General features: G+C 39.7%; 1 protein-coding gene across 1 annotated transcript; it reads left to right on the top strand.

Annotated features, from left to right (window-relative positions):
• The first annotated feature begins 9,565 nt into the window (after nt 1–9,565).
• Nucleotides 9,566–22,321, top strand: fxyd3 (FXYD domain containing ion transport regulator 3). Its single transcript, XM_083990194.1, has 8 exons — nt 9,566–9,693; nt 17,404–17,459; nt 19,107–19,139; nt 19,414–19,434; nt 19,763–19,837; nt 19,950–19,986; nt 20,140–20,183; nt 21,185–22,321. The coding sequence occupies exons 2-8, from the start codon at nt 17,426–17,428 to the stop codon at nt 21,202–21,204; spliced, it is 264 nt and encodes an 87-aa protein (XP_083846320.1). The 5' UTR covers nt 9,566–9,693; nt 17,404–17,425; the 3' UTR covers nt 21,205–22,321.
• The last annotated feature ends 329 nt before the right edge of the window (nt 22,322–22,650 follow it).

Below are 22,650 nucleotides of genomic sequence, written 5' to 3' on the forward strand. Positions count from 1 at the left end.
TTCCGTAAGTAGCGCCTCAATTCAAAAATATACAACACAGCCATGCATACATTCACAGCAGACTGAGTAAGTAAGTAAATGTGTGGTGTGTTTGCGGTTTCAGGAGGGAAACAAACAGAAGAAGATATGACCACGATAGTAGAAAAGGAGTGATGTATCGATCTCCCTTCACCGTCAAACCGATATCTGACAGGATATCTGGAGATGATGACTGAAATGTTAGAGGTTGGATCCAGTCTGACTGTGGATGAAGTTATGCTTATGCTCACACACACTAACAAGGCTACTGCTGTTACAAATGCATACTAAAAATGTAAATGTTGAATAGTTTCTCCCACTTTAAATAGAAACAGGGCTGTTCCTGTTTAAATCACTGTCTGCAGCAGCAATAAGTGGAAGTAGGCAGGTTATGAAAGCGCTGGGTACACGACCATGAAGAGATTATCTGCAGACAGTCACCACTTTACATGAGGAACAGGAGAAAAGCTGCTCTGTCACTCTTTTCACCAGTCCCAGCCTGGTCAGATGCGTACATGAACTGATGAAGGCTCTTGGATGAGAGGTGAAACGTCTTCCCAGACAAATAACTAAGTCCAGTTGCTTTCGATTTAACCTCCTTTGAGATACTATGACCTGGACAAAATGAGAATATGCACAGGCTTCCTGCTCTTTCACTGTTTGTCCACAGGAGGGAAACACGCACTGTCAAGATAACAAGCCACATACTATTCACTTATTGAAATGATTGTGAATAGTACTTGTTCAAATAGGTAGAACATTTGCACTTTTTGTCATATTTATGAATTAAAACTTTATTCAATTTATATTCCTTTATTTTCATTCAGAACTTATTTTGTTTTCATGTTTTACACTGTAACAGCTGAGGGAGCAGAGTCTATGTGTTGGTCTTTTATCCTCTGACACTCCTCTATTCATCTGCGCCTTTCATCCATTTATTCACCTATTTCAATAAATGTTGATGCTGTAAACTTCTACTACTTCTGTTCTTGTGTCCATGATTATGTTCAGTGCAACAACTGTGACAGATGTTTAGTCAATGATGTGATAATGTTGTTATGCTGAGTGTTTACATATTTAAATTGTAAGTACATAACCCTAATGTTGGTGGTCACACAGTCATCCCCTTTGCATAAAAGGCAAAGCACAGTAGCTCTTTTACTTTCACAGGAAGAAGATGTATTAGCTGTCCTGCTCTTGCTGTTGTTTGTGCACTCTGCGTTTGAATACGTGTATGATTATATTTAGTACATTTTTGTTACACTTGTGTGCACCAGTTTAAAAATACCATTAGCGCGAACAAAATATTGCATCTGCATGTAGTCTAATAATGTAGGCTATAAGTATTTTCTAGTATGTCTTAAGAATTTGAGTTGTGAGCTGTGTCTGTATGGCAGGTTAAAATAAAACTAAGAGATATTCTGCATGCCCTACTATATGTAAACATTAAAGTTGACTATGTCAGATAAATGCAACATACAAGTTTTATTTTATTTTTATTTATTTATTGGTTTATGTGGCAGGGACAATGCAACACTAATAAACAGTATTTAAAAGAAACTGTAAGTGAGCCAGAGTTGGCCTGCAAGGCTAATTTTCATTCGCTGTCCCTGCCAGATGATAAAGGCAACCTAAAAATTGAAAAAGGGCAACAATTAAGTAATTTGTTCGAGTGGATCTGACACTTTGTTCAGAGGTGGTGGACACTTTACCTATACACAAAGCTAAATTAATTGTGAAATCACTTGGCTAATTGTGATGTTACCCCTGTATCTGATCAACTTTTTTCTAATCATCTGCTTTATTATTAGCCCACAGCTGCTCTTCATCATCCTGTGATATGAAAAGAGTTGCTGCTAGAGAGTTAGGTGAAACACACTGAGCAGCCAGCACTTGTGATCCAATGGTCACAGTCTAAGTGAGTCTCTTGCTCCCACCTAGTGGTGACATCCTTACATGTATCAGGGTCAGAATCTATGTTCCATCCACTTCTGTTTTAATGCTGTATTGCGTTACCAAAGCTGTTACCACACAAGCACAATGCACCTCACTGGTGTGTGTTGGCCACTGAAGCTTGATTTTAAACACAACAAGGAGAAAGAGAAAAAGAAGGGAAAAAGATAGATAGACGAGTGGTGTCCACTGCTATTTTGTTTGTTTTCTTGTCACTACTATATTTCATCATCTTTAATATTTTGAAACAGAGTATAATATTGGTGTTGAATTAAGCAAACTCTGTAATAATAACAGAGAGGGGCAGGTACTATAAGTTTTCTTCATCCTGCTCCTTTTCATTCATGGTAACAATGTGTACATTATGTAAATATGTGCAACCTTGTGAAGAATGTATACCATGAATGGAATAAATCAAAATGAAATGAAATATTAGAATTTAAATGAATGAGCACACAAACAATGAGAATGACGGACTGATTTCAACTGTGGTCCTCAACCTCCTGACTGTGTTGTGACACCTGATAGAGCAGCATGGACACACACACACACACACACACACACACACACACACACACACATACGCGCAGCAGGACAGAATTCTCCCTCATCTTTTCGTTGATACAACAGAAGTAGTATGGAGCAACGTGTTGACTCAGCTGTTCAGCTACACCTCAGTTCACTCCATAATGGTTTCTGTCATAATTCTCATGTCTGGTCCCTTCGAGTGAATACAGTTTTACAGCACTTGTTTTGCACTGTGACCAGATAAATTTGATGTCTACACTCATACTCTTTAATCATATAAAGGACCCACTACAAAACTGGTGAGGCTTGACATTCTTCAGTTTCAAAATATGACTTTGCAAGCAAGATGGGGAAATTGAATTCAAATCCACTAGTTAGAAGTTGAGTTAATTTTTGCATTTTTCCCCCCAGATCCAATTAAAGCTCACTTTTTTTGCTTAATGACTGTATTGGACTCTGCTATGTATACGAACCTGTTCTTCGACTTTTAGCTCCACTGTTTATGGACAAACACTCTAAATACCACCATAACAGAGACACAGGGTTTGCGTTGTGTGAGTCAATGTGTCAGTGTGTGTGTGTGTGTGTGTGTGTGTGTGTGTGTGTGTGTGTGTGTGTGTGTGTGTGTGTGTGTGTGTCCACTGATAACCTACATTGTTTAGCTTGTGTTGTCAAGATGACCTTTAACTGGCATGAATCAATTTAAGTTTCATCCATCAATACTCAAGGAAACAGGAGTTAAACTTTTCCCATGTAGGTTAAAGTGTAACAAGTTGATCATATTGAGTGAAGATGGTGGGAGAGCAGGTGATTAGTTTTACAACTGTTGGAGTCGTTTTATCTGTCCTACAACTAACCTCTCTTGCAACATGGACCAGTGACGAACAGAATTTGTGCCTCGAAGTGCTGGTTTTGCAGCTTCTTCTTGTGTCTCCTATGTTCTTCCACATAAAGTCTGAATAAGCTTTCATTATAAAAGCACTGATGCAGAAGAGGTAATACTATTTTATTTTATGTTACAGTAATTAGATGTCTACAGGAAATATTCGTTGTTTGACAATGACAATCTAATAGGCTGCAATTTAAACAAATCCATATATGTATTTTCATACAATTAGTGTACAGCTTGTATTACTTTTATCTTTTTTACACAAAACATCAAAGTTTTCAACAAGGCTTATCCCACATATACATGATAGGATAATAGAATGGTAGAGCCGATGGGCTCGACCCATCCAAGTGGATAGCTCTTTAGGTATTACCAAAGACTATGGAGTGGGAGGCCGGGGTTCAAATCCCACAGATGGCTGGTGACGTGTGGGTCGCCTTAGGATCGGCCAAGCGTGTTATTACATAGACACAATACAGTAATTACACAGGAATTATCTAAAACATTATTTAACATGATGAATAAACTGATAATAATACTGGATCATCCCGTCGTATTGAAAAATAAAATGCACTGTCCCTTACTCAATCAATACAGGATGCTGTCCCTACTCTAATGCTACACTACGTTTTCACCTGGTACAAGAAAAGCAAAAGTTTCATGAGACATAGTAGAGTAGTATTAAATCAGAGTGACAGGCAAGTTGTCTGTTACTGTCACTCACCGTCATCGTTGCACTGGTTGAGATAAATACAAAATGAAAATACATAGTCTATGAAAAAAGTGGCGATGAAAAGTCAGGGGGCAGGGGCCCACTTCAATGTTTTTTCAGGGGGCCCAGAATAATTAGCAACGGCCCTGTACATACCACTGAGTATCCTCTACACAGACACTGGCTGCACTACTTCTGTCAGTGACACGGCATTGTCATGGAACAAAGTGACCTTTATTCAACCTCACAAACAATGTTACAGGCAGCTGGAGCTTATTATGCAGACAGACACCAGAAAGCACAGATACAGTGTGGGTAAAAAAAAAAAAAAATCTTCACTCTCATACACAGTGTGTTACAGATTTTGTGAGGCAATTCACACATTTAGGTTTGAAAATATCTTTGAACATTGAATATTGTGTGTAGATTACTGTCCCTTATGAAAACCAGGATGTTAATGTGACAAAAATGCGACAGTTTAAAGTAGTAAAGAGGCCACTGTAAAGCTTCAGATGTTGGATCTTTTTTTTTCAGTATCTCTCTGCTTTGTCGTCACCAGTTGCCTCTATCTGTTGTCAAATTATTGTATTATCACCACACACACACACAGGTCAAACTATGTCGCTTTGTGTCTGTGTTATATCTCTGTCCTCACAGTGTTATCACTGGTTAAGAGGCTGATGCATGCCACAGCTTTGGCAGTATGTGACAAGAAAATGTATAAATAGTCACAGATTACCACGGTGACGTGCACTCACATATTCCTACACACATGTGTTGCATGTATGCATGTACTAAAGTGCTCGGTTATGGGTGATACCGCCAAATCTTCACAGACACCCCCTTAAATACTCTAAATTGTTGGATATAGGCAGCTGGGTTTATCAGGGTGAATTTTGATAAGATAAATAAAATCTGTCCCTACTGCTCAGACGGTCAACCATCAGACTAACACAAAAAGTCATTAGAAGGACAGGAGAATGTGAAACACAAACAAACTTTGTTTTATCTATCAATGGTTCCTGTAAAGAAACAGAAAGAAAGGTTTAAAAAAAAAAGTATCTGTACGACTTTCACTAAACCCCCAGAATTTAAGACCTTCTGTTTTATCTTCTCGTGGTTTTTCTGTGACTGATTCCCACTGGCCTTGCACACAGAGCCACAGACACAATACAACACTACACTACAACACTACTTCAATATGTTGTTAAAACACTGTACAAAGGCTTCACTGACTATCTCCGGTGTGCCAGAGCAGTGTTACTGGTGTAAAATTGTTTGTAGGCATGAATTATATGTAAAAATGGTGCAAGTCTGAGGCAAATCACAGACGTCTTCGACTTTTGCTGCAGTGCACACGCACGCATGCTGATGTTTATGGAATAACACTGCCACTAGTTTCCTGTACATACGTTCAGGCATCTCCACCTGCAACTACCTCATATTCAGACTGGACACGTGCACACAATAATGTTTATATCCCAAACAAAAAGGAGGAGCAGTCTCTACTTATTCAGGTGAAATAGAAAAGACACGGTTTTAACCAGGCAGTGCTGAGGACCATTCACACTCACTCTCCTCTGCTCCTGAATCCATCAGCTCAGGTAAGCATAGGTGTGGTGGAGCGAAGCTGGGCTTGATCAGGGTTTGGGGTCAATGTCACCTTTTGAGTAAAGGTCTGGGTGTAAGGCTTCTGAGTTTAATTTATTAACCCATTAGTGAGAGGGCAGAGGGCTGTGGGCTATTAAGGATATGCAGCAGGTTCAGATAATTCGTAGAATGTGTTTTTTTTTAAATGTGCTGATCAAATTCATTGATATATTCAAGTCATATTGGACATATCTTTATACTTTATGGTATTCTACATGTGTGCAATAGACCTATGATGGTTGATGGGCTGATACATCTAGAAAACAGTTACAACCTCCAGCTCTGAAGTGATTCAGTTTACAAGAGAGTTAAAAGAAAATCCAAGTATTTCAAAATGAACCAGTTTTGACCTTGACCAGTGACATCCATGAAATTGACCCAAAGGTTAAACTCCTTGAAAATCTTTTTTTTTAAATGAGACTCCATGTTTGTTGCTGTTCTGTAAAGTATCAGCCGTTTTGAGACGTGAGATTTGAAAGACAAAGACCTTGACTAACGTCATATGAACTGATAGTGCAAGAAGCCTCTGACAGAGGTCGCGATGGCATTAATGGCACGATAACACTTCTCTGTATTATCTTTGTTTTCATTTGATGTTCATGTCTTGAAGAGTTGGCCAGCATTTTATTATTGCTTCAATAGCCTGTATAGACCTTTTGAGTTAAAAAGCAAAAGTTAGGTTCACTTTACTATTGCTAAACACTGTTTAAGTAATGAATGGAAAACCAGCTTGAGCCAGAACAAAGAGGAAACAGCAGTGAATCTAACCACCATGGAGCTTCAAGGGTGTCCAAGGTCACTCAGAGGTGACACTGTCCAACAGAGGTGTGTGTAAAAGAAAAGAAAAAAAAACAAGAAAAGAAAAAAGCTGGTCCAATTTTCTCATACAGGTAGAAATGATTTTTTAAAGTTTTAAATAGTAGTATATAGCCCACCTTAGTCATGAATTTGTTACTTGCATAGAACAGTGAACACATTATCAGACTAACAGCACTTTTACTTCCTATGCTTTCTATTCCAAACAACTTGATTATTAATTACATTATTTAGTATAAATTGTGTTATACAATACAATTGGTCTGTAATTAAACATGACAGTAAACTTTGTCCTCTATAAAGTCAGTTAAAAAACAATGTCACTTATAAAAAAAAAGAGTGTAGGGAAGAGAAACACTCCTCAGATACTGTAAAGCACATGATGGTTAGAGTGAGTGTTGGAGGAGAGTTGTTCGGAGACCTGCTGGGTTTCACCCCGAGACAAGAAATGATCCGGTGTTTATTCTCCAAACACCCAGAACACATCCCTGCCGACGAGACTCTGACCTCTCACACCACAAGGACGTCCTGAAGAGGGAGAAGTGTGTGCGCTGTTGCTTGCATGTACGCGTGTGAGAAAGAAGTGATGGGAAAATGTTTCTTTTCCATTTTATTCTCTCTCTCACGATCCCTCTTTCTTTGTTTCTCTCTCTGACTATCAGTTGTATTGAAGATGGGTCACCTCACTCTTGTGGCTGTGATTGCAGGTAAATACAATATAAAACAGATTATTTTCATAAACGTCGACCATACATCATTTCACACCATCAGTGCCCTGCATAGATTTTTTTTTTTTAAAAGGTCTTTGAGCAACTGCATCAAACAAGGATGATAGTCTCAATGTCATGGATCCTCCTCCTTTCCCTCAGAGATAATGGCATTATATGTTACTGAAAACAGAGCCGTTGAAATGTGTTTGCAGCTCCAAGAATCTGAATCTGAATCTGAATCTGATTTTCAACCACACAAAATTGTGTCACATATGAGTTTACAACTATGGAAGTGTGAACTCAGTTTTTACAAAATATCCCTCTATCTTCCTGAGAGGTTATAAACACACACTTTCAAGGACCATGGCACCAAACACATCATCACAAAAGACCAGTTTCTCTGATTTCCCTCTCAACAAAATTAACATTTTATTTGTGTGACTTTCTTTCAGCGCTTTTCTCACTTTTCGTGGAAGCTGAAGCAAGTAAGACCAAAACTCAACTTCCCCCTTTTCATGCTCTGGTTTGTTGTAGAACTGGTTTTTAAGGAATCAAACCCATTAACTTCTTTTGTCTCCACATCACACCTAATGGTGCAGGTTTAGGCCAGATTTGCCCTCTTGAAAATAAAAACATATCAATGGTTTGAGTCATTTTGTACTGTCAAAAAATATATTTTTCTTAATTCTTGATTTCCTTTTGCTTGGTTTGCAGATCCATTTGTTTACAGTAAGTATGTCTCATTTTCTAACCTACATAAACAATTATCCTTTCATTAATTTGTATTGATTATCTAAAGAGAGGTGCAGAGTATCATGTTACCAATTATTTTTGCCAGACTATGAAAGGCTACGAATTGGAGGCTTGGTCTGCGCCTGCTTTTTGGTGGCTGGAGGAATCGGCGTTTTAACTTGTAAGTGCAGTAAATCAAACAAATTAATGAGTCGGATGACAGAACTTGTTTTGTATTATGTTGGTTGTACATTTGGTTTTCCTCATTGAAAACACAAAGCCAGAATCAGAATCATTGGAGAAGTTATCACGTGACCTTAAAACTAAATGTGTACAATCAGAGTAACATGTAGGCTACTGCTTTGCCTTCACAGATAACAAGTGCTCCAGAAAGAACAAGTAAGCTGTTTCTCTCTTTACTCACTTGCAAATGTGTGTCTAGGTGTGTGTGTGTTTGGATTTTAACATGTGGCGCAACCCCACCCCCCACCCCCACCAACCCTTTTTATTGTCCAATGCTAATTGTCTGTCTCTCTGTGTCCTTCTAAACTGCCATGCAAACTGCTGCCCCGCCCCTCTGCTTTACCTGCTAGGAAAGGGGACGATGACAGCAGTGAAATCTGATATCGCTCCTGACAAACCGGTTCCATCGAGGGAGAAGACCTGAAGGACAGGGGGGAGGGGTTGGAGAGAGCATGGGTGTGTGTGGTGGGGGGTGTTTGAAGGAAAAACATCAGTATGATCACACTTGTACAGACCTGTGGAAAGAAAGAAAAAACATTCACCAAAAAAAGAAAAAAGAAAAACACCTGTGATGCTAAAAATAAGAAAGATGTGAAAGCAGCCTCATAAATTGACAAGTCACAAACTCCCCCTGATTATATCTGGGTTTCAAAATGTCTCCATTTTGGATACACTACTGGTATGTAGTACTGACAATATAAATCAGGGTCATTTACCTACTGTATATTCACAAAGATATTTATTCCTATGAACACACATGATGTGCTGCTGACCTGAGTCACCACCATTATGTTCTGAGGTGGTGCATTGATAGGAACTTAATGTGATGTTGAGGCGTCATGTTGACTGCATGTGTTGCTGTTGTAGTTATATATTATCCCTGTGGTCAAACATTTCAGCATTGAAATAATCAGAAATACTAAAATAAATGTTGCTGTGTGCTAAACCAAAACTCTAGTATCCAGTGTTTTTTTTTTTTTTTTTACCTTTTAACAACCTTTCGACTTTCTAAAGCCCTGTTGTATTACGTTAATGCAGCGTGTTAAGCCTCTAGCTATTAGCTTTTACCTGAGCTTCCCACAGCGGAGGTGAATCGGCCAAACTCGACAAACCTCGACATCTTCGCTCTCGACAGACACATACATCAGCGCCTCCTCCTCCTCCTCCTCCTCCAGCCCTGACTCTGGATCAGCTCCCCCCGCCCCGCTTCTCTCCAGTCCTCTCCTCTACAGCTTCCAATTGGAGCAGCAGAAACCGACCCGAGGTCAGCACGATCAGCTTTGCATTTTAAACTCAGCCCACTTTTCTAAAAAAAAAAAGCCCAACCTGTTGAGCGGCAGTAGTGGAGCTGGGTGTTGGCGCAGTGAGGAGAGAAGTCGCACATCCGTCTGCGCGTGAGAAATATCCCCTCGTTTTAACGCTGCTACTCTAACTCGTCAGAGGTAAGTGTCTAACAATGGAAACTCGCTCACATTTCACACCAGATGAACTCCTTTAAAGTGTTTTCTCCAGCCGTGGACATTTTCTCATCAAGTCAAACTTTTACAAACGTACTGCTGCGCATCGTTTTTTAGGCGAAGTTGAGACAGTTCAGCGACGTTAACCTTGTTAAAGTAACGCAGCCCGGTGGTAACGCCGTCTCTTGTCTTGTGTAAATCTGTGTTTTTCTAACTAACTGGTTTATTCGGTTACTGGGAAACAGAGAAAGGTTCGCGTTACACATATAAACATCGTTTTTTTTTCCCCGAGAAAGAGAAAGTACAATGCAACATGTGTTAAAATTCAGTTATGTTATCAGGACATTATGGGCTGGCATTTCCCCCTCGAGCTCACCAATGCCACGACAATGGAACGGCACGCGCCCCGGGGGCCGACGTGCGTAACTATAGATCATACTGCACGCGCTCTGATGCCACCGTTTTTAAACTAGATTAGAAAAATACACAGACACACAAGTACACTTTTGGTCCTTATTGCCTCGCTGAAACTGACCAGATAAGAATAGATAATTGACTCAACTTTCACTTTTTGTGTTGAAATGCTTAACATCAAGATTTCACACTTTTCAAACAGACAGGCTGAACATGCCATCATATCATATCACTGGTCAAATAATAATATTTATTAATTCAAAGGACTAATAAGGAGACATTTTGAGTCGCTGTGGATTTTTTTCAATATTATCACACTGTGTGGCATGTGTGTATGTGTGTGTGTGTGGCCAGCTGACACACAATGGAAGTGGTGATAACAGTTAGTGGCACAAGGACATATTGGGACAAGGACAGATACAGGAGCTGTTGAGTTCTGTTGCATGATATGTGGGAGCTGTGTATATGATATAGAGCTGTATATTAAGATGTAGACGAGAACAGTACGGAACAGGGCTGTGAGGTGTTGACTGTTTGTTGTTGACCTTACTTGAAATTTGTTCTCACTTTGCTTATGTGAAGAATCAGAAACTGAAATGAGACTGAATAAGCAACAGTTGAAAACCACAATGACATCACATTCAGGCTCAAAAGCTGTAGCCTAAACTGTGATAATCTAGTGTTGGTTTAATGATTTAAATAACTAATTGGTTGATCCAACCATTGATGAATTCTTTGAGACCTGATTTTGTAGCAAGTTGCAGAGTCAGAAAGGAGACAGTATCTGCTAAATGTTCATGAGTGGCAGTTTAGCACAAATGCACATCCAGAACAGAACAATGTCACTCAGTTCACAATGTCTGCAGATAAAAGAGATGAACCAGGTCACAGGGAGGGATGGAGCGAGGGTGGATGAAGGTGGCAATAGAGGGAGGGAGTTATCTTTCCTTACTCAGGTGAGACAGACTTGGCTCCCCGTCCTCACCTCGCCCACACATCTGAAAAGATAAAAAAATGTCACTGTTGAGACTGAGGGGAGAAAGAGAGAGAGAGAGAGGCACACGTTCTCCTCACCTTTCCTCACAGACACACATTTAGAAACCTCAATGAGGACACATTGATTTTATACCACAGATGTTACTGCGACCTTCAGGTCACCACAAAGCTTTGACTTACAAACTCAGCAGCAGCAGAGACACACAGCTAATCATATATCACACCAACCACCCCATAGCTGTATTATAACAGCTTTTTTTTATTTTGACATGAACATATTGGAAAGCACAAGAGGATTCACGTCTGAACAAAAGTTGATTGAAGTTTGATGAATAATAGTTTCATGGACAAAAGGTGATATGATCATATTATGGAGATCCTTATATGTCTGCTGGTTGGTTGTGAGTGCAGCAAGAAGAGCATGAAGCCTGTTGCTATCCGCTCTCTGTTAGCCTTGTGGTTACCATGTGTGACTCATGACTCTAGTATGCTCCACTCCCTCGTTATGTCCCTCCTCATTCCCTCCTTCCCAGCCGCTCTCTCCCTCCTCCTTCCTACCGTCTTCCCTCATTCTCTCAGGCTTGACTTCTTCGTCCTCCCTGTCTTACCCACTGGTATTTCTCAACTTGATTTCTAGTTTGCACCTTTTCTTTCTTCTTCTTTCTTCCTAGTGCACTTCCTCGACTGATCCCCACCCCCAGTCTATTCTTTGCTATCTCTCGCCCATTTACACATTATAACAGAATCAACACTTTAGCTGCGTTGTTTCAGTTGCAGTTAGGATTCAACAAAAGGCTGTGCACTTCATTTCTCGCTTTTTAAACTCTTGTGAAACATTATGTCCTCCGGTCAGAAAATGACAAATTCCTGACAGTGTTGGTAAATGAAGGGAGTAGGAATAAGTTACAAAAGTCTCAACAATGTCTCAGCTGAGGGAAAAGGAAATTATTCGTCACAACAGATTCACACTGCGTTGAGTGTGTTTTAGCCTTTCCTGTGTGTGTGTGTGTCTTGTAAAGGATGTGTAGCCCTCTGTAATGCTGTGCTGCTAATTTAAGAATAAAAAATGCCTCCGAGAACAGGCAGCTGTCTTTGTTGTGCAGTACAGGAACACACACACACACACACACACACACACACACACACACACACACACACACACACACACACACACACGCACACACACACACACACACACACACACACACACACACGCACACACACACACACACATAAACACTCACACATATGCATGCCGGCCTCCAGCAGGAATGGGTGTGTGTGTAATGTTGGAAAAATAGAAACAGACACAGACACAAGCACACACCACATCATGGGCTCACTTCTGCAAACAAAACACAGGAAGCAGGAAATTTACAATATGCACAAACTGTACACACACTGTTGTGTCAAATTCAGAGTAGCACTTACAGTAAAAGATTCCTATCACATTAGCCACCATCATCACTCTGAGCAGAGTTTGTGGTTTACACAACTGACGGGCTGGATATGACAGATGTTTCAACAGCCTATGGGCTGTCACCTAAGTTAGTCACAAGAAGGGATTAATGCTTGTTTCTGCACTGTTTTTCTAGCTCAGTGTTTGTCCATTTTCCTTGCAATCACCACCCAAAACCGTTCATTTGATGACGTTCTTCTTTCGTCTTAAAGGCTAAAACCGAAGACCAAGGACCGGCCATATTGTCCTTGGTGACCTATGCCCCTTGCCTCCAGCTGTTCTAACTAAAAAGTCACTTGTATATTTATTCTGTAACACAAGCCGAAGCCATGAAGTTTACTGAGCCCAGAGGAGTCGTTTCTACATAGGATAGCAATATAGATAATTTCTTTCGTTTGTGAAGAGATTTGAAATATGTGTCTCTGAGATTTATCAGCCCTAATACAATAGAGACAAATTGATTTTCAGTTTTAGTGCTCACAGGGACATGAAAATTACATTAGCAACCAATCTCAAGATGATCTCGTAATATTGAAATGATTTATATGTGAGACATACTGTATGGGAACTGTTTATTAAATAAGAAGTGTGCTCACAATTTGCGAATGACAGGGCTACATTCAACATTTATACCTGCTTTAACAGATGTGCCTTATTAAGTATCACTGGTGGATAAGAGAAGAGGGGGGGGGCATTAGGTGTAAAAGAGAGGGTGACTGTGTAGGATGGAGAGACAGGCTGAGGGAGTTTGTAAAGGAGAGGGGGGGACAAGTGTGTCATCACAAGCAGAATAGTAGAGGTTTCAAACGAATAAGCAACTATTAAACTTTCTCTTTATAAGTGGAACAAGTATCCAACACAAAGAGAGAGAGGACTAAATGAAATAAGCAGAGCATGTGGTGAGATAAAAAAAAAAAAGAAGAAGTGGGAAAAACATTCCTAAAGAGATGTAGTGAGAGCTGAAGACAAAAACCGGGGAACAGTCGGAGACAGGCAGAGGAGCATGACAGAGCCAGAACAGAAAAGTCTTTATCCGGGATCAGGCGGAGATGGAGAAGCGGCTCCACAGGGGGAAAGACCCTGTGAAGCTTAGATATGGGTCATTAGAGGTCCCTCAGTGATAATGCTTCCATTGACGACAGCCTGTATCAGACTGTTTGTTTTCCAACAGTCGGACGTATCATTGATAACCGAGCTCCTTGAAGCAGTTAGTCTATTGATTAATCGGCTGTAAAGAAAGTCAATCTGCAAGTGTTCTGACAACTGATTGAACATTTCAGCCACTCTAAAGCAAACATGCCAAACATTTGCCTTTTATTTTAGCCATAGCGCTTTATTGGTTAGTATATTTAATATGTTTGTGTGTTGGATACAGCTGCAACAATGAATCGATTAATCGAACAATAATCCATTATTAAATTAACCGTCAACTATTTGAGGTAGTTTTTTAAGAAAAAGGTAAAAATTCTCTGATTTCAGCTTCTTAAAATGTGAATATTTCTGGTTTCTTTGTTCCTTTATGACAATGAGCTGAATATCTCGTTGGTTTGTGGACAAAACAACACATTTGTGGTTTGGAAAACACTGACATTTTTAAACATGTTATAATCGTTAGTTGCAGCCCCAGTGTTGGACCGTTGGTTTGGTAACTCTGGCAAATGTGCATTCTCCCCTTTTGTTCTGGTGAAATTAAGTAAATCCACATTTTTCTTTACTTTCTCAGATTTTATAGATAAAACATTAATATTTGATCACAAAAAGACATAGAGATGTATTAGATAGTGTCGTTGGTAAAAGTTTTTGACTAATTAATTAATTGTTATATCCATAGAATCTCTGAAAATGGCTGCTGCTATTTCCCAGAGCCTTAAACGACATTGTCACATTGTTTTATTTCAACAACAGCCCAAAACAGTTTTGTCAAAGGGGACTATTGTTTAGTGGAGCTCCCGAGTGAAAGTTGTTTTTTATGCCTCTGTGCTTTCAACATGCAGAGCCAGAAGCGTAATGTTAACACATAAGCTCTTTGTCAGTCCCTCAGTCCCGTTGTAATAGACTCCATATTTCAGCAATAATAATACAATCATAATACAACCCACTGTATTTGCCACAGCCTCAATGCTAAACTCATTTCTGGGGTAAAATGTCAAGGTCACAATGACGACATGCAGTTTGACCTCATGAATGCAGTGTCTTCATAACACGGAAACTATTTCAGATTTGGTGCCAAGAAAAATTCACATGGACACAGAGACAAACTGTTTAGATTTTGGTGGCTAAAGCTCAAAGGTCAAGGTCAGAGTGATTCACAAAACATGATGTTTGACTTGTGAATACAAAACGCTGAGAACTCCTGAATGGATTCGCTTCAGATTTAGCACAAAAGGCCATTTGGACTGAAGGAGCCAGGAACTCCTTGGACTTTGTAGGTCAAAGGTGAAGGTCACAGGCAGCGAGACAGGGCAGACGGTACATTCCTATGATGTCTGCTACATTCCTCCAACTCTGCCGTCCCAGCTCCACCTTACACTAACATTTATTTACCCCAGAACATGATCTTCAAATAGGAACAAAGAGGCGCCATCTCTGCTCTACTCTATAATCCATCCGCTCTCGCTTTAACCTGTCCGTCCTTTCTGTCCTGTGTCTCTATTCATCCCTCCCTCCCTCTCTCTCTCTCTGGAGGTAAACCGCTCTCTAGTGGTTGTTGGCCTGTCTCCCATCCTCTACATTCCCTCTGCCCTGCCGGGGGTTGCTGTGGAGAGGCACTCGGAGGAAAGCGTTCATCCTGCTCTTGTCTTTTCTGTGTTTCTGCCAAATTCCAAATACCAACAGCCGAGGAGGCAGACATATTGTTTTTTTTCTTACATCCTTCTTTATTGTGATCACTCTGCCTCAAAGGTCACTGTTGTTTTCCCCTCCGACACAAGAATGCTAGATGTTGCTCTACTGTAACATCTATAAAGCCTCTCTTTAATCCCTCCAGATACACTGTCTCTGTTTTTATAGCTTGATGTACAGCAACATTTTCACTTTTGTGGCCTTCTATTAATATTGCCCTTTTCAAATGGGAAAAGATTAGAGAGTGTTTCCCCCCAGAAATTGGCCTGAAGGTCAAGTTTATACAAACAGAAGGATCTAGGTTAGGTTTAATGTGTTAAAAATGTCATGTGTAGTCTGTTTGAATTTATTTGTCTCCAGCTTATCCTCTGTCATGGCTCCGCTTGCAGTTCCCCAGTGTTAAATCATCGAGGTTCACAAACACACTTAGAGATTTCAGTCTGGTTCTCAAATGTTATTCATGAAATGAGCTGCATTTCAGCACCAATTGATCACACAGCAACAGTTGCAGCTAGCTTAACTGTCATTTAGCCGCTGCCCTATGTCAACAATAATCATTTCCACTTCAACTGGTGGTGCACTCCTAACAGATTAATTATTAACAGAGTCAGAAATGCTCCAAGAGGCTGATTATTGAATTAACAAAATGAAAGGACACAAATTAAAAAATCGCCATAGAGAAAAACATGCACCAAAACTGATTTGACTGCATCCTCCAGTCCGTTTTTAATTTGTCGTCATCCAAGTAGTGTGTTTCGTGCAGGTTTTGTCTTTTTACAAAGGGTCACTCCCACGTGGCTGTGTGTACATGCCAGTTAGAAATAGGTGTGTTTGCTCTTCACTGTCGAGCGCTTTGAGCGGAAAAGTGCAGTAAGCGGAAAATTACTGCTGTGTTAGCAAAGGTGTGTCTCCTCCCAGTCCACATGGTACCTCTGCTAGCTGCTCCACCAACATGGCTCACACAGTGCCTGGGGTGCACTGTAATTGCACTTGTCAGGAAATGTACTTGTTCATCAGGGATGATACAAGTGTGATTGTCGTGGATTCAGTCTGACTGACGCAGTAACAGTTTCCTGTCAGTTTTTAACCATTATCAGGCATTGTAAAGATAAAAATATACATATTGCTTTCAGAAAAAGAAGCCCCACATTGGCCATATACACTCTGGAAATAAGATTTAAATAACATTGAGGACAAGAATAGCTTTGGTAGAGTGAAATAACATTTTAATTGATTTTCTTCAAGTGAAACCAACTTTGGAAAAAAAAAAAAAAATCTGGACAAGTTGTACATAATGTATGCCCACATGGACAGAAGGCCACATGTACATGGTGACAATGAATAAGTATATAATGAAACATTTAATAGAAACGTAAAGTAACATAACATTGAAACAAGAAGAAGGACGATTGAAGCTTTTAGGCCTTTACGTGGCAGCGGTGTGTAATACATTACCTAGAGAGATTCACCTCCCCTGTTGAGGCTCCATTAGGGCACTTTGTACCCATCAACATCAGATCAAGTTTCTGTGCGTGTCTGAGAGTCAAAGAGAGGCAGAGAGGCCACTTTCTGCCCATTTAAATTCAATCAGGTCTGTGTGTGTGGGGATGGATGCATGTGCTGCTGCAAGAGTGATGCGTGCATTGTCTCCGTGTGTTTAAGTCCTTTTAGTGCCCCTTCAAAAATCACAAAGGCTGAATGTCAGGCTAGTATGAGCCAGTTTGGAGTATAGCAATAATCAGCCTCCTAACGTGCACCTAGAAACACACGCGCGCATCTAAAATGTGATTATTTGTTCCATGTGGACTGGAGATAATTTTATTTGCCCCATGTTAGTACAACTAGAGCCTTATTCAAATGGCAAACCACAGTTCGTACTCAATGTTACAGTAATCTGTGTCTATGTGTCAGTCAAACATTAGTTTTAGCACTTTCTTAACTGTTGATAAAGTTGTTTATATCATTGTCTGTGTTTATCTCTACAGGTAAACAGCTTCAAGTGCAAAGATGGCAAAGAACTGTGCGTTGGTGTTGATGACACGTGAGTAGAAGGCTTCAAACATCTTTATTTAATCATTGTTAAATCTCCAAGAATCCTTCGTTAATAACTTCCTCTTTCTAAAAGCCAGTAAGTGTCACTGAAAACAGACCTGTGACCTATTTGCACTAGCTGCTTCCTCATTATGAGAGTCTGTTTCTGTGACTCCAAGTAACATGTCTGAGGCGAGATGAAAAGCAGCAGGGAGGACAAGTTACCACTGGTTGTGTAGTTGTCCCTTTAATCTTAATGTTAAACTGTGGGGACATCTGATATGATTACATGTCCCACAGAAATAAACTGTAAGACAGCAAATCTCTAACACTACTAAGTAAGATGGGACATGAATGTTCTACTATTACAGTGCTGAAAAGCTGAAGGGGACACATGTCCACATTTAGGTCCAGGGAGAAGAAGGGGTGAGAGGAAGAGAGTTGAAAGAGGCGGAGGTTTATGGAACATTTTTTAAACATGTCTTGACTTTCTAATAGCACAGAGGAGATTTAAGAGCTTTTAAGGAGGTGGTTTATTCACTCAAGATGGCAGTTTAATTTGTCACCAGACACACGAGTTTACTTTCATTCATACACATCTACTGTTTTTACAGCAAGGATACTAATAGAATATCAAACAGTGCAAATCATGTTCAAAGCAAAAAATAACCAGTTACCAGGAAACATTCAGAGCATGTTCAGTCAGAGGGAAGGAAAATATAATTTAAGAGTAGGCCTATTGTTTTACTTTCCAAAAAGAAAAGTAAGAACAACAAGAAAAACTTGGTGCGTGTCTATATGTGGGGTGAAACTATGGAACAGTCTAAAGAATGAATTAAAGCATTGTCCAAACATGGAGTTTTTCATATTCTCTCTGGAATGAAGGGCAATTAATGAAGTGGGACAAGTAATTGATCTATTTATGATTTGTGAAAGGGGGTGGGATTCAATAAGCACAGCTTCTTCTCACTCCTTTTCGAATATGTGTGATTATGCTTTTATGTTTTTTGTTGTTTTTGGTACTTCAGCTTCAGCTTGTTTATGTTATTTACATACGAAGGGACAAACTGAAATTGTGACTTATTTTGTTTTGCATGTTCGAAGTAAGTATTTAAATCCACTTGCTTTTTAGTGCCAAATAAAATAATACGAAAGTTTAACTTAAATTGCAGGAGTATAGTCTGTTCCTATAGTCACATAACCATACAACAAGACAAATTATCTATCCAATATCTCCATGAGAAGTTTTCCAAAAGGCATGAACGCCTCATAGCTACATAGTGGAGAGGTCACATCCTGCAACCTCAGCTAGGAACAGGCAGGAGCTTAGCCAACTGTTTTGTGTTTTAAAGTATTTATAAAAGTTAAATGGTTAAATTCTCCCTCTGTACAGTTGCCATCAAGAGGAAAAGTAGCTACAGAGAAGAGATCAAAGCATTTGTTTGTTTTTTTGTACCAGACTGTTATACATTTTTTCTGCTGAGGTTTTAACATGTGAGTCCATGGGGACGGGACACACACTCTAGTGGTCGGTAGAGGAGCTGCGGTTTGTGTCACCTGATGAGCAACAGCAAGAGAAGCGTCTCTGTTTTCTATCTGAAACTCACTAAACAAAATCAGATTACTGAGACTGTGTGTGTCTGTGTTTGTGTTGCAGTTGTGTCACTGGTGTGTGCAGAGGAACAGAGCGGTGAGTACAATGACTTTTCACATTGAAAAATACCTTTCTTAACATTTTTGATCGAAATAGAGTATAGTGTTTGTTTTACGTTGGCATGTATCGACCTGATTGTTAATCATTACTGAGAAAATTAAACTAGGCCACCTCACTGTGTACGACCACCTCACTTTGTACATTTGATTTTATTACATCATTGTTTGATGTGTGGATGTTTCTGCATGTCCTGGTTTCTCTGCTCTTTAAACCAACAATTAACTTATGCTTTTCCTCTCTGTTCCTACAGCGGAAGATCCTTTCACTTTTGGTAATGCATTGTTTTTTATTATTATTATTATTATTATTATTATTATTATTATTATTATTATTATTATTATTATTATTATTTCCTACATTATGATTTATGAGTTAATGGAAGCAATTGATGATACAATCAGCTGCAATACTGTTTCGACCACAAAGAGTACAAGAAGACAAAAATACACACACGGTAGTTAACCCTACGCTGGATAAATGACTGTGACTATTTTTGTCAGTACTTAATTGCATCTAAACTTCCTTTTTTATTACGTTTATTGGCTATGTAGGTTGTTTTCTCTTTGTAATTTAATGGTAAACTTGATCTGTCTGTACAGACTACCACAGACTGCGTGTTGGAGGCCTGATTCTAGCTGCTGTCCTCTGTCTCATTGGCATCACCATCCTGTTCAGTAAGATGCAAACAACACACAGACACATATCTACAGTCATAAACTGACTGAAACAGTCCTCAAATATACACACAGGTACGTTAAAGTCAATGTTTGTTTTCTCTTGATGCAGGCGGCCACTGCAGATGCAAGTTCAACCAGAACAAGAGGTAATTTATTCAAACATGGGAACAACAGTGGAAACTTTGTTTTATATAATGTTTTAAAATCAGCGTTAACTGCATGAACAGATCAGTCAGTGCTAAAAATGGGTCAGATTTTACTTTTATCTTCTCTCACTCTTTTCTGTTGTCTCTTTACAGAAGGAGGACAGGAAGCAACACCCAGCAGATGCTCACTGACCAAGGTATATTTACCTCGTACAAAACAGCTTCCGTACTGCAGACGTCCTCAAGTGGCTGCACTGATACTTGTTTAAAGAAGACTGTATTTGTAGCTTTAGTACAAAAGTAAAGATAAACACCTGTAACCACTCACATGTGACAACAGCAAATGCTAAAGCACTTGTGTAACAAACTTCCCTCTCAGATTATGACACACACTTAAATATACCTGTCCACTTCCACTGAGCACTTGTGTGCAGCAAGATACGCTGCTTTGTTCCCTCTGAAATACTGAAGATTTCATCACCCCTCCCTTTGACGTCCTGCTAAGGTCTAAAGTTATATTTGCTCTGTCCATCTGTCACACTGTTAACGGCCTCGTGTCACACGCACACACACAGACTGACACCGTATGGAAAGCTCCCATAGCGCTGCAGCGAGATGCCACAGACCTTGCTGTTCAACAGGTGGCGGGGCTCTGGGTGTCTGGCAGCCATGAAGGGAGGGAGGGAGGGAAGGAGGGAGGGAAGGAAGGAGAGAAAGAAAGGGATGGTTGGTGTGAGTTTGCTATGTAGTTGTGCAGCCGTATGAAAGACGCCCTTGAGGGTTTGACAGCTCCACTCAAAACACCCACGTCCTCCAATCAGTGTATGTAATCCAGACTTTCTCTTATATTTTTTAATCCAAACTCTGATGACACTGGTGATGCTCGATGCTGCTGGAAAAACATACGTTTGATTCCCGCAGCTTTGATGTAGGTGAAATACACAGGTGGCCCTTATGGAAAAACAAGGTTTGTGTGTGTGCATCTAAGCAACTCAGCAGGAGCCTCCCTCCAGGGACGTAGCGCACCGATGGTAGCAATTTCCACTCGCATGGACACACACACACAGTCTCCCTTGTAATCTATGAATGACTAGAAGAGTATTAATTGTATTATACTCAATTTCATGATCAGAAACAACTTTATACTATGTTTGATCAACTTATTCACGCTCCTGTCCTTCTGTCTGTCTGTCTGTAGGTCGTTCCTGCGACTGCTAGAGGTCACCAGAGCGCACACTGACGTCCCTGCAACCAACAGATAAGATGGAGCAGCAGCAGTGGGATTTGTGACTCCCAATGAGATGCTTTTGTTTTGTTTTTTTTGTTTTTTTTTATTATTATAGAGAGAGAGATAAACTGAAAGTAGTTTGTGTATAGCTGCTGTGAGGTGAGATGCTTTCTGCCTGGTGACTGTGCTACTGTCCTGCGGCCTGCACCTCCACACAAACACACACACACACTCTCTGACATACATAACCTTGTACACACAGTTTTTGTCACAATCATCTCCGAGTGGCTCCATGTAACAGTAACACACACCTTTTACCAAAAAAGAAAAAAACCTATACCTTAAGTGTCTATGTAATTTAGGTTATGTCATTGTCTCACACTACTTATGTTGTCTGTACTGTCTGTGCAAGGTAAAGACTGATGTAGATATTAGTCGTCATGTCAAATGTATGAAAACCACATAGTCTTGAGTGATTAGAGTGCTGTTGGTAATTAATGATAATCCGTCAATGCTGGTGTAGCTTTATGGAGGAGTGTAGTGGACTGCACTGTTCAGAGATACAGACAGAGTCTGTCATGTTTCTATAAAATAACTGTTTAAAGTCAAATGAGTGTTGGACTTTTCTTTGATTGCTGAAAGTGTGTGGGTGGGTGTGTTTGAGTCTGATGAAATATGAGTTACTGAGGTCTATATACAGGCATCCATTATAATTACTATTACTGAATATTACTAATTACTGGACAAGTTATAAGTAATTCATTTTACACCTGATAGTAAGTGAGTAATGAGACCGGTGATAAATTGGCAACAGACAGTGAAGAGGTTGAGCTTGATGTAAACATGAGGAAGGGGAACATCTAGAGTGTTATTCCACCTTAATGAAGCTTCACTTTGAGTTGAAACAGTTGAAATGTCAGTAGACAAATGCAAAGAGTGGAGGCTTATCAGGCACAATAAGTGAATTCAGTGATGGGAGTTTACCAGATGGAAAATCTACATAATGATTCTTTATATGCATTATGTTGCGATTGTATATGTTTGATATGCAAATTTATTAAATCAACATGGGAATCATATGCTTATACATGTTTTATTCATATCGATTTTACTTGTCAGTCTTTTATATTTCCACATTTAATATAAGCATATGTCTATGGGATTTGGTATGGATATGATTTGTATGTACAGTAGGTATGTATCATCTATGTTTAAAATTTAGGCGGAAACTACATAGGAGATTTTTATTGGTAAAATCCGGATGACACATATATACTGTATTAGTTACATGTATCACATAAATGTGAATAATAGGCATTTTGTGAGAAAATGTTAGGTATAGATGATTACAAACGGCCTACATGCAGTATCAAATATATTGCTTACATGTTTTTACTTATATTTCATGCATGGAAATCCAATGTAGGCCCCTTGTG

This window comes from Trachurus trachurus (genome assembly GCF_905171665.1).
Source record: "Trachurus trachurus genome assembly, chromosome: 16".
Taxonomy (NCBI): domain Eukaryota; kingdom Metazoa; phylum Chordata; class Actinopteri; order Carangiformes; family Carangidae; genus Trachurus; species Trachurus trachurus.